Source organism: Haemaphysalis longicornis, unplaced genomic scaffold (assembly GCF_048455015.1).
Source record: "Haemaphysalis longicornis isolate Haplotype H1 unplaced genomic scaffold, Haemaphysalis longicornis Haplotype H1 scaffold_2, whole genome shotgun sequence".
In the NCBI taxonomy this organism is placed as follows: domain Eukaryota; kingdom Metazoa; phylum Arthropoda; class Arachnida; order Ixodida; family Ixodidae; genus Haemaphysalis; species Haemaphysalis longicornis.
In genome coordinates, this window is record NW_027526295.1 from 62911286 (window position 1) to 62929545 (window position 18260).

At 46.3% G+C, this 18260-nt stretch overlaps 1 protein-coding gene across 3 annotated transcripts in view; it reads left to right on the forward strand.

Moving 5' to 3' along the window:
* Positions 1–13829, forward strand: part of Lrch (Leucine-rich-repeats and calponin homology domain protein) — an 85268-nt gene extending 71439 nt beyond the window's left edge. For all 3 annotated transcript variants that reach the window (XM_077697922.1, XM_077697921.1, XM_077697923.1), the window contains one exon: positions 11401–13829. Coding sequence is in view for 1 of the 3 variants with exons in the window: in XM_077697923.1 (XP_077554049.1) it covers positions 11401–11505 (105 nt within the window). In the remaining 2 variants the exon portion in view is untranslated. The remainder of the gene's footprint in view (positions 1–11400) is intronic.
* The last annotated feature ends 4431 nt before the right edge of the window (positions 13830–18260 follow it).

Genomic DNA, 18260 nt, shown 5'->3' on the forward strand with positions numbered 1-18260 from the left:
CCGACGGGTGGTACGGTTGATCCATGCTGTACTCTCATTTTGTGCCAACCACTCACACTTTGCAATGCTCTTATTAAGTACGCATTAAGTGCGTGCTTATTTTCGTTAGTCCGTTCTTTTAGTTTATGCTGTAACTTATACAGAGGACAGCTGGCGCCACCAGTCTCGGCAGCGTACACTCACAGTACAGAAGTGGCCACGAGTGTCGTTACCATAGAGCATCGCTCATTTAAAGGGACCACGTAGACGACGACACGGAACCTGCCTTTCGAAAAATTGCCTAGTCAAATGAGCACTCGGTTCAGTTTTGGCCCGAATGTTTCTCAGGTAAGCTAACTTCACTTGAGGTTGTTGTAAGACTAACTTTTGAAGTTGGCCGGTTTGCCAGCAACCGTAACCTTGTTTTAGAGTATTGTACGGTAAAATCTCGATGATAGGCCATGCAAAATCTTCGTACCATCCCAAATTCGTGCGAGCCAAAACGAGTTCAGAGGAACGTGAAAATTTACAAACTTTATGTAACACAACTACTGTGGGCTAAAAAAGTCCGTAATGCTCCTTTGTACTTTCCTGCCTTCCATGTCGTGGAGGAATGCCGCCTGAAGCGCGTAGAACTGCCGCGGTTTCGTCGCTCACGCTGCCAGCACTTCGGTGCATCACAGGACATCGAGAGCGTGATGATTTCCTGACGTCGACGGCAGGTCGTCACACATGTCGGCACCTTCATCGTCACTGTCAGCCTCAATTTCATTCGCTTCGTCCACCTTTTTTTCGATAGACCTTAGGCCACAGTTTGCAACCTTTTCGTCCACGGTGACAAAATCTTGAGAGGAAGCTGGACTTCTGAGATAACCCCAGCCCTCAGTATCCTGGTCATCATCAGCCGCATAAAGCCCCGGGAAAAATCCACATCTGCGGAAACAGCGCAGGAGGTGGAAGCAGACGAGCGTGAAAAAGAAAAAGTGCAGCAGCCGCGCACTGCGGGGTGGCCCCTCTCCTTTTCCGAGGCCTGCCACATCGCCCTGTCACGTGTGCCGGTCGTTAGCGCGTTTGTACCAACCGTGGAAACTTTAGAAACTATTCCTGCAAACCCGAATAATAGCATATCTTCCATAATGCAGTCCATCTGAAGCACCCCTGAAATTCGTATCATCGTGAAATTCGGATCAACCGTGATCGGATCATCGAGATTCTACCGTTGTGCAAAAAAAAAAATAGCCTTATTTTGCAGCGATAATGCGATCAGCAAATGGTCAGAGTGTAGAAATGTGCGGGAACATTGTCGCTCAGAGGCGAATGCAATGCGCCGGGCAAACACCGCGCCAATTTCCGAGCGGCTTTTATTAATAGTGCGATAGCATTTTGAATCGAAAGAAGAAATCGTGCTGCCACCTTCCCACATTTTTTTACAAAAACACGGAAGGTTCACGTCAGCTCAAGTCATCCTACTTTAGCCACTATCGTCATCTGAAGCAAGAACAAAATTCAAGACAGAGAGAGCCCTTGGTACGTCGTAATGTTTCGGAGCAAGCTGGTGATGCGAAATCTGCACCAATCGACATTAATTCTAGGGGGGCATGAGCTGTCCAATCTTTTGGAGGAGGCAGGGTTCCGTATTGTCTTCGTGGTTCCTTCAGTGTCTCTGGACTGCATTTTGCGGGGCACTGTAGACAAGCAGATTGCATGCGGGGTTGTGTTCAATGCCAGAGACCCCTCCTGCTTATGTCCTAGCAATTAAAGAAACATGCAGTCTTTGTTTTAGCACCCCCTTACAAATGCATATGAGCACTCTTTTTTTCTTTGTGTGTGCATGTGTGTTCTTACAGTATTTAGTTTCACATTGTGTGGATTTGAGTTGCAGCTATGTTTGTCACTCAGCGTAGTATGGTTCTAGTTTTGTGCACTGACTGTGCAAAACATGACTGTGTGATATGAATGGCCTGTGGCATCCGTGCTTACGAAGCCTTACTTGAAGCCACGGCAGTATTTTTGTAAGATTTTCGTGTAATCGGGAAGGCTCATTCTTTTTTTCTTCCTGGCATATTGACTACATGAACTAAAGATATACTAATATGCTTGCCACAGAGAAACTTATTAAATGATTGCGTCTAAAGTGTGGCGGAACTTTATTTTTGTACTTAGGTTGTCCGTACTTTACGCGCAGTAGTTCTTAACAGATAAAGGACCTGAATTTATTTCACGAGTTTCGCAGCTACTAATGTATGGGCGGAATGGTTGGGAATTTATTAGTTTCCTAGCCTCGTTGCCGTGGAAAAAATATGCCTCTTCTCTCAAGCAGGTAGCTTATAAAAGATATAGTAAATCAGTTTACATCTAAAACAGCACGCGATACATCCCTCGTTTTAAAGTTTTAGTCATGAATTGAAGTGTATGCAAGGTTATCTTTAAAAGGTAATTTCTCATTTGGCATTGCTACTTAGAGGCCTCTGCAGCCGTGGGAATATGCCAAAATTCTAGTGAGTTTCTAGGGAGGTTTCCACTTGTTTGAAGCAAGACGAAATGTGCGTTTTTCAGTGCACTTGATGGTTATAATTTGCAGCTCAATGTCTGCTTCCTTGTCAATGCGACGTCATTGTAGTTTGAGCGCCCCTGTTTACCTTAGTATTCCTGAGCGATTGATTGATTGATTGATTGATTGATTGATTGATTGATTGATTGATTGATTGATTGATTGATTGATTGATTGATTGATTGCTCAGTAACACGCTAAAATGTGTAATTAAAGCATTGTGCATTAGTAATGTACGATCGAGCAAGGTAAAGTGGTGGGTTCAAGGTAGTGTGTCAAATTGGCGAACGTGTTATTCTTATTAGTGCACCAGGGCTACCTCGAGGTCGCTCTTCTAGTCGCAAACTGGCCTTGGTTAATCTGTGATTCTGGTCGGTAGTTAAACGCTACAAATTAGTGAAGCTCGTCCAAATTCTCGACCAAACCAATTGCCGTCGAGTGGGTGGCGGTCTGGAGGTGCCTCAGACGGTGTTGGTTGCAGCGGCGACACCGTTTCTGCGGACATCACTTACGGTGCAACCATGATGCTTAGCATTACTTCATTTTTACTCGTGCTCAGAGCCGTTTATTCATTTATATACGAATATAGTCATATTGTAGCCAGACATTTGTCTCTATAGCTGTGTTGTTTTTGTTCATTTTGAAAGTGCTGTTTTGTACCCTGCAAGGAGTGTTTGGTGGCCACTCTTGTACGCACTAATGTTTATGAGGCCTGTGGGAAGAAAATGGAGGAGGGAAGTTGGGGGAAAGATGGGCCGTACCTCATCGAAGCCCAGGAGTTGTACTCATCGAGATGGGTTTGGGGTAGTACTAGCTTTGCGTTCTGTGCAAATCGAGGCCTGGTCAAGGCTTACTGACCTTTCTTTACAAACGACTGTCATGCGAGGTGTGTACATGTAGTGTGTGCTAGTCGCTTTGTTGCTACACAACAGCGTTGTGTATCACATTTGCGAGGACCTCTTTGGGGGGGCCTGCCTACCCCCCGGTATGTAAAACTTGTTGCTTGGAGCTTGTGCCTTCACCCAAGTTAGGTGTGTGTAATCTTCAAGGTGCGCTCTATTATCGCACCCAGCTGCGTTCCTCCTGTCCAAGCAAGCTTCCCCCATTCTGTGTTCTAGTCCCCCACAGTCCTGTCTCCTTTTTTGCTGCTATTTTTATTTCCCTTCTTCTGGGCATTATTTCAAGGCTGAAGACACGTACTTGATTTTTTACTCAGTTTGTGACAACTTGAGACCAACAACAAAAATGTCCTTTGCGCTGTTTTTTTGCCACCGCTCCCCTATCAGCTGCTTCCCCACGTGGGCTGCTAGTACCGTATTTAGTCGAATATAAGGCGAGGTTTTTTTTTTTCCAAAATCCGTAGTCTCGAAGTCATACCCTGCCTTATATTTGAGGCTCAGTATATATATGGCGATTTTTTTTTACTCTCCAACCAGAACCCTCGCCTTATAATGTTGACCGCCTTATAATCGAATAAATACTGTTGGTCCGGCTTGGCAGTTTGCGGTTAGCTTTCCGGCAGCTAGGCAGTGAGAACATTCTCGGGCTAGTGCCGAGTGCACAGGTGATTGTGTGAGTGTGATAGCAGTTTTCCGGAATTGGTGATCCCTGGGGCCAGTCAGTGACATTCCAGCAGTCTCTCCCAAAGGAGGGTGTGTCCCCGGGGGTTTGAAGGGGACCTTCCACAGTGGTGTGGGTGAGATAGTTCGCATGAGCTGCTTCTCTCTAAAGACCGTCAGCTCGCCATAAAATATGGCAGAGTCTGAATTGAGGGGCTCTGAACAAGAGTGAACGGACGTGGGCTGTTTATAATGCTCCTAGTTATGAGGGAAGTGTCGTGTGAGAGAGGAAATGTTCTTTGAGAGCTAGGTAGAAAGAACACCAATTGGGTGTGGCTGTTTTGCTCGAAGCTCATGGATAAGACACCTCAAATATGTGGTACTGCCACCAGCTACACAACTTTATTATCGCTCTACAGTTACTTGAAGATTTCTAGCTAGGTATAAAGGTTTCTCAGGGAAGAGGAAGTCAGGACAGTAGCATAGAAAAGGTTTCGTGCTCAATGGACTTCAAGCTCAGTTGGAGGGTGTCCTTTTTCTGTATATTGTGAGTCGTCTGACTTGCACAACAAGAGCTATAGAACAGGAATAACATGGGTGGCCTGTCTTTTTTTTTTTTTCCTCCTTAGTAGGGCATGGAACTTGTCTAGGCTTGAGTATGGAAGCTTGGATTACCTCGAAAGCTGCATAGCCAAAAGTTTGGGACAGGGACACAAATGTTGCTGCTGGATCAAGCAGATCAGGCTTCTCTGAACAGCACGGAAAATGGGATTAAGGTTCTCGGTCACCGCTTTCTGCACAGTTTGTTAAGTAATAGTGTCAATAAACTAGCGCAACATCAATATCTAGAGATAGGGTCTTGGTGGGCAGTCCAGAGGTTTGGCTGTAACTAAAAACGTCGTTCGCTAAAGGTACAGCTGTTTACATTTATGGTCACAGGATAAGTGCATCGTACATTTCCATGTGGGGTGGCCTTTCCCTGACGTCTGCTGTGCGTAAGTTACTGTGAGCCATTGTATTTAGTTTACCCTAAGGCATTTAGTTTAAACCTTTTGCAAAGGAGTCATTTGCATGTGCACGTTTTGTTGGTGCAAATACTGCACGGCATTTATTTTGGACTCGCCGTCGCTGGTGGGCAGCAAAAAAGTTTGTGGCTAGTCAAGGCAGTCTCGCTTCACTCACAGGACTTTTATTTTTTGTTTACTGTTGCTTATGGCCCTCACTGTGGCTCAGTATTTGTGTGCACTGCAGGTGCAGTGTGTCCGGTGACTTTGCTTATTATTTTTCGTGACCTGCATTTGTGTGCCATGTACAGTACGGCTTGCCTGCAGCAAATCTGGAAGTGATGAAACGTCTCCAGTAATAATAAATTCCCTTTTTTTGTGCAAACTTTTAGTGCTGAAGTAAAAACGTGTGTGAATGCAGTGAACAAAACTGGGTTAAATGCTGTGTGCAGTGTGCTTTGAAAGTTCGATAAGCCAGAAGAAGTAGAACTGCTGCTCATTAGCAAAGGCTAGCACGTGTTGCAGATACATGTGTATTTGTTTACCAGGGAGGTGATTGTTTTGCCTGGTTTTGTATTGTAAGAGTGTGCTGTGCTTTTGAAAGCAGGGCTGTTATTTTTTATTTTTTTTCCCACCATAATGGGCAGCACAGGCAACAACGCCTGAGTTTGCCAACAGCAGCGACTTCGGATGTGTCCATTAGGCGCTTGACGAAGGAAGGCCCGCAGATTTTTTTTTTTTTTTTAAGTGCACAGCACTGAATTTTGTCAAAGGAACAGCATCAGTTTTTTTAATAATGGGTCAGGCAAATAGATGACAGTCTCTGCTGTGGAGACCCCCCCCCCTCTGAGCATGAAGCATCTTCACTTTTACAAAACAGCTCTACGTAGGAAAAGGGGATGTGACCAACAGTAGTATTTATCCGGCCTTTTTGTCATCGCTGGCAAAAACGTTTACAGGCAGAAGGGCTGCTTAAGGTGTTGTCGGCGCATCATATGGTTTGGACCAGGAGTAACAAATACGGCTCTGTATGACCATTTTAATGATTCCATAAACGGAGAACAAAATTTGTTGATGTTTCAGGGGTTTGAGATCAAGACAGTTGTACAACACCACCACCACCAGTTTCGGAGGCAGGCAAAGTCGATTATATAAGCAGCTTACTTCCCTTCCTAAATGTGGTTTGCTGCAAGCAGGCTGCACTGTATTAAGCTCACAAGCCACCCCCAAATTAAAGGGGGAAGGAATAAGTCTCAGACCTGCTCTTTTTGATCCTCTGGTAGTATTGTGAATCATTTTGCGCTGCACCGTGAATTTAGGGGCCTTACCCCGGTCTGCTTTGTGAGAACCACTTGTCTCCGAGCAGTGTTTGGAGTCTTTGCGACAAAGCAGGAAATGTGGCTTGTCCCTGTGTATTTGCTGTGCTTAAGAACACATGGAGCTTCATGCTCATCTATGCAGAGGGATGAAAGAGTGTTTGCCTTTAAGCATGGCGAAAGAGCAGCCGATTGTGCTTGCTGCTGTGCTCTGGACAAGTGCGGTGCTGTGAGTGTGGAAAATCCTTTGCTGTGTATTTGGGAATGAGCAAAAACTGTAAACCAGGTTGCTGTTTGACGATGCCCTGTTGTTAAGGTGCTTGCTCGGACGAGATACCGGTTGGAGTGTTGTTGGGGCTTTGCCTAATGGAAGTGCCTGCTGTTGGGTGCAAAAAAAAAAAAAAAGTGAAAAACAGTCTAGAGAGAACTTCGATGCCCTGCGGGCTTGAGCCAAGCTGTGAAACGAGCTCCTCCACACAGCCGATTTGTGGTTGTGGCAGCGTACTATATATACGGATCCACCACACTCCCCCCGTATTGGGGAGTGTGGTGGATCGATTGAAATGAAATTTGTCCGCTTTTAAATTAAAGTTTGTGAATGGTGCGAGTGGAGCATTGAGTTAGGCCCTTGGTTATTTTTTCTATTTGGTTGTTTTAACCACAAATCTTGGAAGAGTTGCAAGTAACAAATGGTTGTTAATTAATGTTGCATTTGTTTTTAATAACATTCACGAATTAAACCTTTTAAGGTGTATGTGTGGGAATGCATCATACGTATAATTTTGTATCAGCCCAGTTAGGTTGTAATTAGTTTAATTAAGACCCCTCATAGTCACTAAGATGATCATTGGACAGTGGGATTTAAATGTCAAGAAATTCCTAGCATTTGTCGGTTTTTAAAATCAAGGGCGTGAGTCAAAATTCTGCTCGCACCTCCCGTACAGCTCTTTCAACTGTAACCTGTGCTACTTTAATCGGTCCAGTGATTAGCAAAACTTGTTGCCCCTCTGCTTTGTGTACTTATCTTTATTGTGCACAAGAGTTGTTGGTTGGGCTTCCATTTGCTGTGCACCTGAAAAGTAGACCTCCCTTGTGTGGCATTTATTTTTGCGCTTATAGAGGCACATTTTACAGAACAGTTTATTTTGTACACTAACCCACCTGTCATGTGACGCGGTAGAATGGCATTTCAGTTGGATGGGATCTACGGAGTGTAGTAGTTAATGAGACGGGATGCAAAACAACTAGGATACTTCTTAATTAGAGCTATCATGCTCAGATGTGTTCATTTTTGGCCTCTCTTATTTGCCAGCCCAGAGCAGTTGATGGGCAGTGCAGATATAGAAATCCTGCAAGAGAAGAAAAAATGCAGAGCTGCTCTGGAGCAATTCTGAGCAGTGCAGAGTGACAAATAAAAGAGGCCAGTGCTAGTAAAACTCATTTAGTTCAGTGTCACTTGGAGTTTTGGGTGTCGGCTGATTGGTGACAACCGACAGACAATGTTGGTTTTCTTTGTGACAGGTGCGAGGCAACTCTTCGCTGATTTTGTTTCTACTCATGTGTAACAATTGAAAGTCTCGCGATATTAAGTACTCGCAAATAGAAGTTGTGGCAGTAGCTTGCAGCGAGTCACGGTGAGACCTTCTGCATTGAACTGACAAACAAATCTTCCCGATTTTGTCAAACATTAAGCTCTGAATTTTTTTCCTCCTTGTTTGTGCATTCATGCGGTTCTGCATTTTTATTCCGTGCAGTGCTATCTGTGCCCGTGTATGTGATAAACAGACCATGTTATAACACAATGCTGTAAGAAAAAGAGAAATCAAACTGTACTGCTATGATGCTGTTCGTGGTAATTATTTATCGAAATCGAATAAAGAATATAAACGCAGATTGTTTCTGTCTACCTACATAATTTACAGGGGTGGAAGTGCTGCACCATTTGCACTGTGCTGCACCAATGTGCTTTTCCTTATATGCTGAAAGTATTAAACGTTGAGTAAGAACCATATGATTTTTTGTTTTTGTGTGTGTGTGTTTACCAGAAACTGAGATTTCAAATAATGTTTGACTCTTAATCGTTCCCAGACTTTTGCTGCTCCATTGCTCTCTTTTTGGTGATCCTAAACTGCTCCACAATTCCTCTTTTATTGCTCCAAAGCTGCTCCAGTAGTCTTCTTTTATTGCTCCAAAGCTGTTCGAGAAGTCGTCTTTTATTGCTTGATTTGATTGATTGTAGGGTTTAACACGCTGATGCAACGCAAGCGATGAAGCGCGCCGTCGTGTAGGGCTCCGGATTATTTTTGACCACCTGGGTATCTTTAACGTGCGCCGAAATCTCGTACACATGGGCGTTTTTTCTTTTCGCCTCCATCAGAAAAGCGGCCGCAGCTGCCGGGAATTGAACCTCGTGCTCAGCAGCACAACGCCTTAGCCACTGAGCCACCACGGTGGGTCGCCTTTTATTGCTTCAAAGCTGCTCCAGTATTCTTCTTTTATTGCTCCAAAGCTGCTCCAAAAGTCCTCTTTTATTGCTCCAAAGCTGCTCCAAAAGTGTTATTTCTGCTCCCTGAGCTGCACCAAAAGGCTCAACCTTGCTTCTAACCCCTGCTTAAAACAACCAAGGTTTGTGTGTGTGTGTGTGTGTGTGTGTGTAGGTGTGCGTGTGTCACATGCGTACGAAAAGCATTGTGCAGATTTCATTTTACAACTGGAAGTCTGCAAGTTTTTACACCTCATCAGTTCTTGGCAGTAGCTACTGGCTTTTGTGCCAGTGTGTTTTTACCTACCTATGCAATGATTTATGAGTCCAGAATAGTCTATGGGTACTGCTGAGCACGAGGTCGCGGGTTCGATTCCCGGCCGTGGCGGCCGCTGTTCTGATGGAGGCGAAAAGAAAAAATGCCCATGTGTACATGATTTCGGCGCACGTTAAAGATCCCCAGGTGGTCAAAATTAATCCGGATCCCTCCACGACGGTGTGCCTCATCGCCTGCGTTGCGTCGGCGCGTTAAACCCTGCAATGAATCGATCGAATAGTCCATGGCAGTGGTAGAGGTCTTTACAAGTTTACAATACGTGGAGTGAGGGAGTGAAATGTGTAGGAAGAGGGAATGAGCATAGGAATGAGCCAGCATTTGGTCAGTTTGTGAGATTGTCCGTTCCCCCTCCCCCCCACGCACACTCCAAACTTTTTTTGTACTTTACCCCCCTCTGGTGGTTTAGCCAGCTACAGAGCTTTCAGATTAATGTTATCAGCTGTCCATTCCCCCTCCCCCCCACGCACACTCCGAACTTTCTTTGTACTTTACCCCCCTCTGGTGGTTTAGCCAGCTACAGAGCTTTGAGATTAATGTTATTAGCAGCTAGCTTTCCTGTGGCTTTGCAGTGAACAGAAGCCACGTGTGAGGCAGTTTTCATTTTGGATGATCTGCCCTCAAACTTTGCCATGTCATTGGCTGGCAACACACTGTTGATTGCAACAATCGCTCATTTTCTTCTGCTCGTACTTAAGGTAAATTTTCTTACTGCTCAGTTAAAAATTTAGCTCAGAAGTTCCTTTTGCTGTTCAGTTATGCCTGCATTGTCGCTGTAAACTAGAATCCAACTTTCTTTGAAGTGCAGAGCACCTTAGGGGCTCGCCTTGTCGTTGCAGCTCGCCCGCTGGACCCAAGTAGCGCCACACGACGTTCTGTCATCACGGCGTTCTACAGAGGCTTTGAAAGCCAAGCGGTTTATATGGTCATAAGGATTGAAAGGCGTGAGCCGCTGGCACTTGTCACACATCTCCCCATTGTTTAGCGCAAAGAGAACTGCAGGCACCTTTGAGACAAATTTTATGTAATTAAAAGGCACCGCCCATGTTCATTTTGTTAGAAATGCTCGTTGGGTTGGTTTTTACGGTAGTAAGCAAAAAAAAAAGTGGCAGTGCGACACCGGCATGTGTGGTAGGAAAAGCAAGCACAAAAAGAACGCAACTACTGCTGGCGCAGTTTCAAGCAGGGGGCGCGCGAGCACTGTGAAGGTGGGAAATTTGAATTGCATTGGGTGGTAGCAGTGAGCGGATAATGGTGCTACAGCCCATTATGGCGAATCACTGCTCTGCACTTATGACAGCTTTCACATTGAGTGGAACGGCTTTAATTTTTTGTATTGGATTCAAGTTGCCCACAGTGTAGATCAACTTTTTTTTTCCCAAGGAAACCAAGCTGTAGTCAAACACACTGTTTTGACGTGTGAATTGAACCTCAGTGTGAAACGGCGCAACATTGGCAGAAGTTTAAGATGAAAGCCTTAATGCCACATTCTGTGAAAGGCCATTTTTTTGTTGGGTCAAGAAAGTAGCTGCCACTGTAAAGAGCAAGTATAAAATACGCACGATCCAATTGGATTTGAACTAAGGTCTCCAGAGTAGCAATCTGATGCGGTACCACTGCGCTATCTTTGCACACTGCCAGCAGCAGAACAAAAATTGTCATTGTTTCTTTCATTGAGACGCACACACATTTGGGAGATTGGCCATGAATTAGGATCTTTAAGGGTAATGTGTCCACTTCACAAATTTCACAAAGCCATCCATTGGAAGCATAAAAGTTGTAGAATAGGGAGTGCAGCCCTACACCCGAGCACAATGGCACAAGTGTAGAAGTGGTGCACATTACCGATGCAAAACTCTGGTCCTAGGGGAGCTGTGGCTTCTGCTGCCAGTCTGCTTGCTTGTGTAATTCGCTCCATAAGACTGTTAAACTGAAGTGAAGGACCAGCAGCAAACAGGGTGTAGCAGAAAAGGAGCTGGTTGAAGTAATTTGTGCCAAAAGACAAAAATAAAAGCAAAGTAATACGTGTTGCCAGGCTTTTTTGCCTTCAAAGCACACAAGCACACATAAATGCCCCGAGGAATTTTGTGTCGGTTGGCAAGGCTGTTTACGGCAAAATTTTCAGTTGTTTCAGGGAGAAGTGACCGTAGGGCTTTGTTGTCCTTTCTCTCCCAGGAGGTGACCTGCTCGGCGCAAGATGTGCTGGAAGAGCGGGGCCTGGTCCGGGTCGCGGTCACTGTGCACGAGCTCTTCAGGGTCACCAGCCGCAACAAGCACTGACCTCTCCTTCTAGTCCACCCTCCTGCACGAGCTGCCACTTGGCGGTGTCCGATGGCCACCGTTGCCGCACACTGTGGAGCGTAGCCAGGCCTTCATGCGGGCCTTCACAGTGACACCAAAAAAGAAACGCCCACCAGTACTCTCCATGACAAAGCCGACCTCGGCTGTCTTTTTTTGCTTTTTAGCGATCTTAAGGTCGAAGTCATGTTTACTGAGGGTACATTCACTTCCCTCTGCTTTCATCTTCGCAGTACAAAACGGACAGGGCTGAAGAAAAAGGAACACAGGACAAGCGCTCAGCTCTTGTCTGGTGTTCCTTCTTTGTTTAGCTCTGTCCATCTTGCGCTGCGAAGATGAGCATATACCAACTCACCCGATTTTCAATGTCTCCCCAATTTTTTAGTTTTCAAAGTAAAACTCACCAGCTGTTGTACAGAAACTGGCCTAAAAAATGTCCACCAGTGAACACGGGAACTCCAGAGGCTGTGGCTTGATTTGCAGTAGTGCCATTCTTGTGCAAAAAAGTGGAGAGAACATTGCTTGCAATTTTTTTTTTTTCTATCTGCAAGCGCAGTTTTTCGTCAAACAGTTTTTCTGAATTACCTTTAGGCGAACAAGGCACCTATTCAGTTCACCTTTCAAATCTGGTGTTTAAGTTGTTGGTTAAACACCAGCTTGGTTGGTTATAACCAGGTTGGTTACACACCAGAATAAGCTGGTGCATAACTTGTAAGTTTGTTGGTTAAATTTCGATCCAAAGCAAAAATTTGTCTACTGTTTTGTTGACCAACCAACGTTTACCTCCAGCTACATAACAATTAATGCCAAAAATCGGCGTCTTTTTTTTTTTAGATTTAGTGAGTCCTTTTGAGGTCCCAGTCACCCGTGCTATTTGGAATGCAGTGTGTGGTTGCAGTTTTTTAAATTGACTTTAAGGTATGTCAACATTTCATAGAAGTTTATCCTCATAGCCTCGCTTTGACAAAGGCCTCTGCAACTCGCACGGCGATTCTGTACAGCTGCAGTTTCTGCACACTTTCAAACAGCAGCTCGCTGTGATGCCTCCTTGGTGCTCGGCTACTGTGCTGTCAGTGGCATCCAAAGAGCAGTACTTAATGAATGGGAGCTACACGCAAGTGGGGCTTCTTTGCTTTGCTCAGTGTTGTTTAATTGCTTCCCACGTTCGTTCTAGCATCCACGCTGGTGTTGTCACGTGTACTTAATTTTTGGCGTTTTTGCATTCAAGAGAATGTGCTCTTGAAAGAGAAAGGAGAAACATTGTTTTACATTGCACAAATTGTACCTCATTGTAAAGTATTTTGACCTGCCTTAGGGCACCCCTTACTGCCTGCTTCACAACATCTATTGTAGACATCTTGCGCCTTGTGCTAAGTCAGTGGTAAGCCAGACATTGTGTTGTTGCTTGTTTTTCTTTCCCGAGTTAGTGTTGTGCTTGTTTTCTTCTTCTGTTCTGTGAACACTTGTCGTTTATTGCTTGTTTTTAAAAAACTCGGTGCTGCCAGCTTATCGCATCCTTCCATTGTCGCCTCCCATTGAAGAACAATGCTCGTTTTGCGGCCACGTCACGGCGTCTGCGTTCGAAAGGTGTTCAGAATGTCTTCCCGCAAAGTAGGTGCTGTCATATTTTGATCTCCGCCACCGATTCCTCAGCATACACCCGCGTTCCTAAAGTGCTGATGCCTCAACGATCTCTCTCACCGCTCATTTTTTATCTCGGCGTAAGCCCCGCGTCATTTTTGTCCATGACCTCGTGCGTCAGGATGCCCGTTTTTTGCTTGTGTGGCCATATAGGTGTATGCTTAAAGACTCCAGGCGCATTTCCCTGCGTATTTCAGGCGAATGTTGTCTTTTGCAGGTGCCAGTTTAAAGAAATTTCTGTTGCCTCGCTAGTTGGTACGCATTCGTAAAAATAACAGCAAGTGCAACCTAAGGTGAACGCACACGAAAGACGACTCGCGCCTGTCTTTTCATCTGTCTAGCGTACTTGTATTAGGTTGCACTTGCTGTCTTATAGTTCACCAACTGCCCAGGGGTGCAGCATGACTCCCAAACCTGGTTTGCGTTGATGTTTTCGCACCACAAAGCGTCGTGGTGTTGTTACTTTATCTCAAGTGACGAGCTGCGCTTTTTCATTTAGTCTGTTATTGAGCTTGACGAGCTTCAGAGGCCAATTGGCCACGTTTGTCTGGAACTTTGAGACACTGTCGCGAACAAACTTACCGCCTTTATGAAAGGTTCACATGTGAACTTCCAAAGAAGAACGTGGTACATTTTTTTAAAAATAAAGAATCCTTTTTGAAGACCATCTTGTTGCATGAAATTCCCTGCTTGGTTGTGTTTAGCAGACACATATAACTTGCTGTTGTACCACTGTGTGCAGCGTTGTCAATTGCTAGAGGTCCTGAAGCACAATTGCTTGTTTGAACGCCGAATCGCAGAAATCTGACAATCCGCACAATACGCCCGAACACCACTAACGCAGAACTCAATTTCTTTTTGTGATCAGTTACAAAGCATGTAAGCTCTGGGCGTGCTTGGCGTTTTAGGGCACAAAACGCACCAAGAAATATCGCACATTTATCAACACAAGACATGCCCATTGATATCAAAGAACAAATACTCGATAACCTCAGCAAAACCCACCCAAATACCATTCTCACCCAGGACGTACAAGGATCAGTTGGCAACACCTCACGCGGTGCCGTCTTGCAAGGCCTCCACACAACCAACAGTGGAGTGATAACCTACAATTTCATTCGGCCTATCCTGGCAAACAGAACAGCCACTATTGGTCTCAGGCCCTTCAATCCGACCCCTCTCCTGCACCGCCAAAGGACCACCACAAGGCTCCGTTGTTTACCCCCTTTTGACAGCTTTACGCTTATTCAATTTTCAATCATGATCTTTTCCAGCCTCTAAGTACACCACGCTTTCTACACCAAAGACTTCACATTCCACGCTAATATCGGTTGGCCTGGGCCTCACATCAGACACCTCACACGCCCCTTGATCCGACCATCACATTAAGCTTTGACTCCCTTCCAGCAAGTGACCATACTCTGCATACTCGACATCAACCACAAGCCGAACGAATGCTCCAAATTAGGCGCCCTCATCCAAAAATCATAAAATTGGCCTGGCCTCCCAAGCCTTTAAATCTACAGCCCAGCTTCTCCAGCTTGGCTTTCACAGTGCCCTTCCAGAATTTATGGAATCACAGCAAGTCAGCCAACTTACCTGTCTCGCACTTACTCCAACTGGTCGTCCATGTCCTTACCAAGCTGGGCCACAATGCAACAACCTTCACTGAGGCCCCCTGTCGCATGCTTTCAGACATTCGCAACAAAATACTTGTCTCGCCTATCCAGAAGGAGGTGCACTCCGCCTACAACCCAGGAAGACAAGCCCGGGTTCATCCGCTGAAGTAAAAATATTGCAACAAGCCCGTCACTTGTTACACGGGTGTCGCCCAATACCCCTATGAACTGGCACATGCACTGGCCATAACCAACTTGAACAACACCATCAGAATTTCCATCAGCTATCTCAATGCCACAACCACCACCGCCAAAGAAATAGCACTCACTCTTGCAACCACCACAACCTCTGCAGACTTCGTTAACATTCTTTAAACATGCCGCAACTTTCTGACACGTGGCATCTCATCCCCAGCTCTCAAACTTGTCAAGGAAAACCAGTCTCCCGTACTTGAAACTGATATGGACCCCCGCTCACTCCTCCCTTGACGTGAACGAAACAGCTTACGCCACTGCCCGCGATCTCATGCTCGGGGCATTCCCACGAGGGTAGGAAAACTTAGCACTGCCTCCACTACGGCGCGCCTCATCGCCTGCGCTGCGTCGGCGCGTTAAACCCCACAATCAATCAATCAAAACTTAGCACTGCCCCCCTACCTATCATATCCCACTCCATCACACTGAAATCTTTTACCATTACCGCCAGTCTAGACTACGGTATCCTCTTCCCCAACCATCACTCAGTTTCCCAGGTGCACACATGTAGTGACGTCTTCATACTGGTACCTTGTAAAATACCTGTGTCCTCCACCACATACAGTGGAACCACGTTAGTACGACTTTCAAAGGACCGCGCGTGGAAATGCCGGCCCAGTTGATGGGTTCGCGCGGGGGGGGGGGAGGGGGGGGGGGCTAAAAAAACTATTTAGCGCGTTCCTGCACTATTCGCGAATATATCGCTAATAATATCCCACGTTTTAACAAATGAAACGCCTATTTTGTGCCCCTCCCCCCCCTCTCCTCTACGGCGTTCGAGCTATAATTTCGTGAATGTGTGCAATCCATCCGAACCAGCTTCGCTGGAAAAGCCACCACCATCCTAGGCCCACCAGTTCGTATGAGGCATTTTGCAACGGCATCAAACGCTACCTACGTACCGTTTTTTTAAATATGCCGCATAGTATTTCCCCCCACACCAATTCATACTCGACCGGGCCCTGTCCGGACACTAACTTTAGAACCCGCCACACAAGCGGCGCGCTCTCTAGCAACCCCCGCATCTATGATCCCCGTGCCGTCCGGCGCTCTTTATGGCCCGCAAGCGTCGCGCGGAGAGATGAAGCCGACTTGGTGGAGCAAATTGAGAGGGAAAAAGGGGAGGCGCGAAACTGCCGAGCGAAAGGAACGATAATACGATGCGGAAGTGGAAAAAGGGCAGCAAAAAAAATTAGCGGAGCGACAACGCCGCTTCGAAAGACACTGATAAGCAAAAAGCAGAGAGAGGAGGAGAGAGCGTCGTGGATAAAGGAAACTTAGATCGATAGTGCGAGGAAAGCGGGTGCTTGGTAGCGGTGGGAGCTTCAAATTCACGGTCCGCCAGCCACCTGGACTTTTCGCGGTTGGCGCGCAGCTGCTGCTGCGCGTGGGGCCGTCGAAAATTAACTCCCGCTCGCGAGCACCCGGCTGCTTGCTTTGCGTCTGTTCAGCGAGGGGCCTGGCCCGCCTGCGGACCTTTGCCCATAAGGCAGCGTCATACGGGGGTTTATCATAAAAAAAGGTGGAGACGAGGCGGCGAAGCGGTGTAAAACGGGAAAATGCCGGTTTATCCGCGCCAGGGTTCCTCGTGAGAGGACCGCGTGCACCCGAGCGCAATATCATTGGGGTTTTTAATGCAATGTTTCTATGGTTAGTTTGCCGGAACCGCGATGATCTGTCGTAAAGGGGTCGTCGTAAGGCCGGGGGCCGTATAATCGGGGTTACGTATCTCCTTCAACATACTCCTACAACTGCCCAGCCTGCGCCGTGCTGGGATCACATCGTGTGGGTATACCTTTCTCTTCTCCAAAGCAAAAAGAGAGCAGGCTGACCAGCTCGCAGCTTGAGTATCGGGAATTCCTGGTTAAACGAGTCCGAGTAGCCGTGGTAGCCGCAGCCTTCTGAAATTAGAAGACGCTTCCCACTTTTCTTTATTATCGTCTCAGATGAACGTTTGTTCCTCCTCTCACCTCTCTTTCTACCAGCGGTAGAACAAAAGTTGTCGTCGTTATTTCTTTTCATGGGGCACATACTCCTGGATTTGCCAGGAATCTGGAGGTTTGCGGGGCTAATGTGCCCACTTTACAAAGTTCACAAAGATATGAACCGGAAGCGTAAAAGTAAAATAGCGCAGCTAGGCTGCGTGGCACGTGCCACCTGAACATGATGGCGCATGAGTACCAGGCGTGCTGAACCCTGATTCTAGGGAAGCTTTGTTGTGTGCTGGTCTGGTACAGAAACGAAAGTGAAGAAAGAGACGCAAATACAATAATGCAACATTAAAGCGGTTGTGAGTAACGACAGGCTTTCGCCTTCTGCAGGGCGTAGAAGCAATCAGTGCCCTGAGGAATTTCTTTACAGCAAAGCTGTTACCTTCCCTGTGTGCAACTTCTGCATGCATTTGCAGCACTCGGGGGTGATGCACACGACCCGGCAATGTCCTCGTGTTGATTGGGAGAAATGCCGAGGCACGGGAGAAGGTAGAAAGTGGCGCCGGCGCAAGTCGCCGCATTAGAGCAAATGGATGCGATGACAGAGGGGACAGAGCGTGGCGGAGAACAACGCCACCTAGGCGGGTGATTTCGAACGCACCCGCCATGGCTGCAGGTGCAGTCATGTGGGCACCACCAAAACGCAAGTTTCGTGCACTCCTTTGGGCTGCGCCCCGGTCAGTCGCGTTGTGTTTCGTGAATGTGTGCAACCCATCCGAACCAGCTAGCTTCGATGGAAAAGCCGCCACCATCCTAGGCCCACCAATTCTTACTGAGGCATTTTGAAACGGTGCCGTTTTTTAATATGCCGCATAGTATTTTTCCCCACATCAATTCATACTCGACCCCCTGTCCGGACACTAACTTTAGAACCTATGAAAGTGTTCACCGCTGCAATGTCTGAGAAGGAGAAGTGGTATATATCCGAAAAATAAAACAGACCAAATCGTGCCCACAGAACCTGTGTTACAGCCCTTCTTACAGCTTAAGTGCGTGTGCACCACCTCGGTTGCCCCGTAGTCTTCTTCCACTCGGATGACCTGCACAGGGGCCCCATTTCAGAAGAAAAATAAGACAAACATACGGTTTTTGTGTACCAGAAACAACCGCTATTTTATATGTAGACACTACACAAAACAATACAAATTGTCATCTTCACAAACATGAAGTGTAGTTTGAATTAGGCACAATTATTCAGTTTAGTTCAATGTCTATCACAGCTATAATGGCG